General features: G+C 37.5%; 1 protein-coding gene across 1 annotated transcript; it reads left to right on the forward strand.

Annotated features, from left to right (window-relative positions):
- Positions 1 to 4181: 4181 nt before the first annotated feature.
- On the forward strand, positions 4182 to 5199 carry SARC_06140 (hypothetical protein; the record flags this gene model as incomplete). The annotated part of the gene is made up of 2 exons (XM_014299977.1): positions 4182 to 4612; positions 4878 to 5199. Coding segments are annotated over 2 exons (753 nt in total), but the record flags the coding sequence as incomplete, so codon positions are not given.
- Positions 5200 to 6544: the final 1345 nt, after the last annotated feature.

A 6544-nucleotide genomic window follows, 5' to 3' on the forward strand; every position in this document is an offset into this window, starting at 1 on the left:
TAATATCACTTTACATATTTAGTTGTATACAGTTATGCATAAAAAGGTATACAATATATAAAATATATTAATAATTTACATATTTACATATTTACATATATATATATATATATATATATATATGTGCATACATTGCTTCACGTACTATCATACAATACGTCTAATCAAGTTTGTTTATACAATTAATACTTGGGTTAATATTTTTGTGTGCTATTTATTTACCATTACAACAAGGAAGGATTCTCAACAATACGATATGTATAAATATCAAATATGTATACGCGCATTGAATAAGGCGGGAGGAGTCGGACGACCTCCCTAAAAATTCGACAATACATTCTTGTTTCGTGCATTTTTTATTATATTAGAGCGAGTCTGAAATACATATGTACGCCAACTATTGAAATAGTTGCAAAGGCCATGATGCCACGTGGATTCAGGGAATGCTGGAAATATTCATAGCCTTCTGAAAATTGAACAAAATATTCATAAATAACCCTCTCTCTCTCTGCTGGGGAGAGAGAGAGAAGAAGAAAAAAGTATTTGTTTTTTAATATTAAAAATATATTATTTTGTGAACGATTTGTTTTATTTTAGAAATAATTCTTCTTCCGGATGAAATTGCTTCAAGATTGTCGCCCGTCGCCGTGTTCAGTCTCCAACCTATGAGTCGAGAAACTCACAAATCCTCCTCTGGTGAGGAAATACAGATCGATGAGAAGTAATCCTCATACATATTTACAATAAAAATAACGAATACAATCCGCGGCATAGGGAACGGTCAATGGACGCACGTAGTATCCACTATACTGGTACAAATAAACTTGAAAGATATTACGGTCTCTTTTAACGTTATGAATAACTTGTGTAACAAATAGTAATGTGCATCCTCCCCAGGAAATGCTTGCCATCATATCGCGTAGGTTCAAGCTTCTTGCGAATCACCATGAGCAGTCAAAAACAAGCCCCTACTCCTGTGGCAGGATTCCTTGAGAACATACAACCCGTTCACACTGTTTACATAGTGGCTCCAAGAGTTTCTATCCCAGCTTTATATGCTTTGCTGAGTACCCTGATCGTAGGTCTAGTCTTAACCGTTGTGACCGTTGCATCGAACAGCTGGGGCGAGCTCAGCGATACTAGCTCGGGCACAACGCTGAACTGGGGTGTATGAAATATCTGCCAAGAAATTGTGTCGAATGGTACGATTACCGGCAGCTGCCAGACATTGTTCGAATCAAACACATATGATAACCTCACAATACATTGGTCTACAAGCGACATATCTATGGTCATTGCCATCCGATTTTTTCTGCTTCTCGAGGTCTTTACCGTTATAATAGCCTTCCCATTGGCAATTTTGGCACATTGGAAGTGTAGAAGGTATAATTAGAACGCGCGAACTGATAGGCTCAATAATACCGGCAACAACCTGCATTTGCATAACATCAACCTATTGGTGCGTCTAAATCTTTCTTCAAACGGACCATTTAATTTAATGTATAGAACAGCGTGTAATTCAGCGTGTAATTATATCGGAAGAGATTTGTCAACGATTGTCTCTCATCCTCCGGTTTCTCAAATAAGCAGATTTGGTTTGTGGAAGCATCTGCCGCTGGCCTTGTGGCTTGGAAGTTATTCCGTTGTGATAGGATTATATCTGCTACTAGGTGCCGAGATCGTGCGCGGTTCAGAATCAAAAACCGTTCTGGTGTCACAGTTTGTGAGCAGCGGATTCATCGCACACGCGATGGTTGTGGTGCCGCTGTTGGCGTGTGTGATAATCTTCTGGTTGGCCAGTTTTTTGTGCGTTTCTGTGTCGCTATTTGACAGGAGATTAACAATCTTGGAAGATGGCCAAACAGTATATGGGCTGTGCACAGACTCGCTGATATATGGCAAAGAAGAATCAAAGGTATGATACATGTGTTTTTTACATGTGTTTTTGTTTTCAAGAGTCAAAGCTAGGACATGTTTTCTGTCATTTTGACATAATTAGTACATACATTCCGTAAGCCACATGCAGCAATTTCTTTTCCCACGTTGGTAATATCATAGCTCTGTCTCATACTACTCTGATACTATACTTTCAACTTTTAATGGGGTGCCAAGGACGACTGCAAAGTTGTATCTGATGATCGCCTTCAGGTGGCCGTCGAGAATTCAATTTGAACTGGAAACCGAATTTTATCTGGCGTATCAAATATAGTCAGGCTTTCTAACTTTGACTATCCGAGCTGTAATGCCCTATTATTGATAAAAAGCTGTTCTTGTATGCTACATAAAAACGAAAAAGGCTTTTGACATGATATATTGATTACATAATATATCGATTTAAGTTCTTCGCGACATGTGCTTGCACAGTGGTCACGGAGAAAGGTATCTAAATCAATAGGGTGTTCAAGTTATCTTTCATTCCAGCATAGTATATGAATTTCGTCTCACCTCGTACTAGAACGTTCCATGATAATAGGATATTTAATAACGGGTGAAGAAGTTACATACACTATGCTGTACAAGAGATGACATCATCGATCTACTTCATGAGCCATCTGACAGTGACATCATATTTTTTAAAAAAAGTGAAAGTTGTCACCTATTTACAAATTCATTTTTGTTTTTGTTTGTTTTTTTTAAACAAAACAAACAAACAAAAACTCCATGTTTTCATGTAACAAAACAAAAGGTCATATTTTATTTATTTAAAAACAATTGTTTTTAAATATTTCATAGCTATTTATTTACATATTTATTTATTTATTTACATATTATAATATATATTAACAAAAAGTCCCGAGTCATGGAGACTGGAATGTCTCATGGCTCAAGGACTCTTGGAGGCATCAGGTGACTTTTTTTAATAAAGTTTTAAGAGGGCTATCCATCAGACATGGACTCAATGTCACTCACAGACTCAGATTTTCAGAATTGGAGACTTGGACATATTATAGACATGTGGGGGCCTGGGCGGGGCCTTATGTATGTGTCATACTTATGTACATATTTATATCTATTTATATTTTTCTTTTCTTTTTGTGTGTTTACATATTTATAAATACGTAAATACATGAGATTTTGACATTTCAATTTTTTTTCTTCAATGCGCGAGATTTTAGAGGAAGAGTCAAAATTATCACTTATGATTAGTCATAATATCTGTCCGTGGCAAAAAGCTGCCGAAAAGTCTTAATTTTTAACAGTCCAACTATTTAAACTTATATACCTCGCTCTTATTCTTATTTTGTAAAAATATAAAAGGCTTTTGTTTGTTTTTAAAAACCAAATATATACAAAAGTTAGCTACTAGAAAAAAAGCCAAAGGCAAAAAAAGTAGACAAAAAACAAATTTCCCAGTTCGGTTTGTTCAATTCGATCCTGAAAACAGCACTACAATTTTTATAAATATTATACTTTTAACTCTATTGTTTTTTTTCAAAACGAAAAAGACTCGAAAACAACTGTTTCACGCAAGATCACGGATTTTAAATTTGGCGTGAATTGTATTTTGGAAAGGGAGAAATTTGGGGGGTTTTTCTTTTGGTTACTTGCGACACCGGGCATCACATGGAACAGGCTCACACTATTTTTTTTAAATAAAAAACAAAATAGTAATACTTAATTTTTATTGAAGTTCGAACTTGGCGAATCTTAAGATTCAACTTTTGTGTGTGGTTGCCTTGGTGTGTCACCAATTATTTAACATCCATAGAGGATCTAATGTAGAAGGGCGATAAAAAAAAGGAAATGGAATATATATTTTAACCTTCATATAATATAAATTAAAATTCACAAACTCTTTCATTCCAGAAAACCATGCGTTTCGAAAATCAATACATAGGTTTTACAGGGGTTGTTTGAAGCCTGGTCGCTGGTGAAGCAATGTTAATCCGTATAATGATAAGTGGTCACATTACGAAATATTAAAAAAATATTCGACCTACTGTTCACTTCCTATTTAAAAGAAATTTTGGAGGGGACATCGACGTTGCTAAATTTTATGCCAGTAAAGTCAACATCGCTTTGCAACTCATATATCGAAGGCTCCAAATATAACTGAGGAAGCACAATTGAAATTGCAGAAATTGCTATAAACTTCAGATTTGCACGTACAATACGATCAATCTTCCACTTCGCGACTTACATACACACTCTAAAGTATAGTCATATCATAGCTGTTCAAGATGAAGAACCTAATACCAGTAACGGCTCTTGTAGTGCACGGTGACATACATCAAACAGTGATCATATATGTAAAGCGAACAGCGTTGCCAGTTACGATGGTGATGATCGGAAGCTTGATCATATCCCTTGTGATGACCGCCAGTGCCATTGCGCTTCCTTATTGGAGCACATTCAAGGACTCCGTCTTCAACACAGATCTCAACTGGGGTCTGTGGACCATTTGTCGAGAATATGTGGTAAATGGCCAAACTTTTAAAGAATGCCAGGATTTATTTCAACCGATCGGTGCGGATCGATCATCTGTAGTTTTGGAGTGGACCTCGCATGACGAGACAATGATTACTGTGATCAAGGGTTTTCTATTAGCAATGCTAGTATGCGTGCTGGCTGCCGTACCACTTGTCTTCCTCTCCCATCGAAAATCAAACAAGTAAGTTCTCATTTACAGTAATACCTCACCTGTTTTTCACTCGTGTGTGATTGTTCACGATTTTGCTGGCTTGTTGAAGTATCGTGATCTTCAAAGAATATGTGCAGCTAATATTCTATCATAAAATCCTTACTTTCGGAAATCCTAAACTTGTCCACCGTGGATCACCCCGTTCAAAATTTTCATGGCCTCGATTGGTGTTCCAAAGTCATAAGAAAATTATTCTTATTAACATGAGCGTCTTTCTATCTCCTTCCGCTACCAGATTCGGAATGTGGATGCATCTGCCACTGGGTCTATGGCTTGCACTTTACTTGACAATCATTGGCCTGTATCTCACGCTTGATGTGGACGCCTTGTACGGCCTGCAAGGCCAAAAGATGGCCCAATTTTTGGGCGCAGGGTTCTGGCTGCACATTACTGCCTTTGTTCCCATTTTGTTGGCTGTGACACTCTTCTGGTCGTCTAACTATATTTGTGTATCAACCGAGAAGTACGACCGAGATGGGAATCTGCTGGCTCCAACCAATGATGAGTCAATTGCTCAGTTTATTGGCAAAAAGGAGGGTAGCAACAACGATATTGTGGTATGTAAACCCGGCTTTTCATCTATTATTTTATTCTGAAACATTCAGTAGTCCATGTGCGACTTCTATTATTAACCATTTCATAACATCATGAATTTCTACTCGTTTGCAAGTGGCCGCGAATCAAACGCTTTTAACATAAAATGCATACACACATTTTTTTTATCCCTGTAGGCGAGCGTTAGCCTCGATCTTGGATCTGAAGATGAGAAGGACAAAGGTTCACACAGAGGCAGAAGTAGCAGGGACAGTGCTGATTGTGATGTCGCCACTGAACAGGCATGAACAACAACTGAGCATCACGCAACAGTCCAGAATAATTAAAGTTCGCATAATGATAGCACTCCGTGAGTGCATACGTTGGCAAGCGCTGTGGCTTTTACTGAATTAAATAGACTAAACGAAATGTTTTATATAGGTTTATACCAGAGAGGATGACAATTGACATGTGGTGCAAGTTGGAAATACCTTTGTAAATAAATATTTAAAAAATATATGTACATACAGGGCAGTGTGACACTCGCCACACATCGTGCATGATTTTTATATTTAAACCCTGCTATCTCATGATTCCTAATTTGGAGAGGCGGGAGATATTTCATGCCGATTCATTGGACAGAAAACGGACACCTTGACAAGGGACAACCCAGATCAGTGTTAGTTTTAAAAAATGTTTATAGCACCTTGTGTGTATCCTGTTTTGTCGAGTATTGTAATTTTTAGAGGTTCAACTGGGGGTTTGGTATGTGCACTGGTATGAGGCTATCTGTGTCATCTGTGATTTTAAAATAAATAACTGATTATTTCTTTATTTATAATTTATTTACATATTTACTGACCATCGATGGGTTGCGAATGCTTGTGCTGTTTAGCGAACACTATATTCATTAATAGGATCTGTTGATACTTCCGGTTAAAGCACTGTTGTCACTGCGACGCTCTCCAAATTCAGCGGCGAACCGAGAATAGATCATCATATATATTATACGCTCTACTTTCAAACAAGCCTGTATAGCTGCCAGCAAGAGTCGGGGATATATAGTATTGTACTCAAGTACTCGGTCAGCATGGACCAGGAAACTTTAAATTCGCTTTCGAATCAGTATTTTGAAAGCGTGGGTGCTGGTGACGAAAAGGAACAAATCAGACATCAGGTTCTAAAGTCCTTGAAATTACAACTGAACGAAACGTGCCTACACAAGAAGTTAATCGTATGTTCTGATATGTCAGGATTTTCTCGCACCACAAAAGAAGACGGGATTCTGTTTTTTTTGGGACAAATAAAGCAGATGCAGGTGTGTCCGTGTGAAATAATGTACAAGCGAATCTCAAACACTGATTGACC

The sequence above is a fragment of the Sphaeroforma arctica genome (assembly GCF_001186125.1).
Source record: "Sphaeroforma arctica JP610 unplaced genomic scaffold supercont1.426, whole genome shotgun sequence".
NCBI lineage: Eukaryota > Ichthyosporea > Ichthyophonida > Sphaeroforma > Sphaeroforma arctica.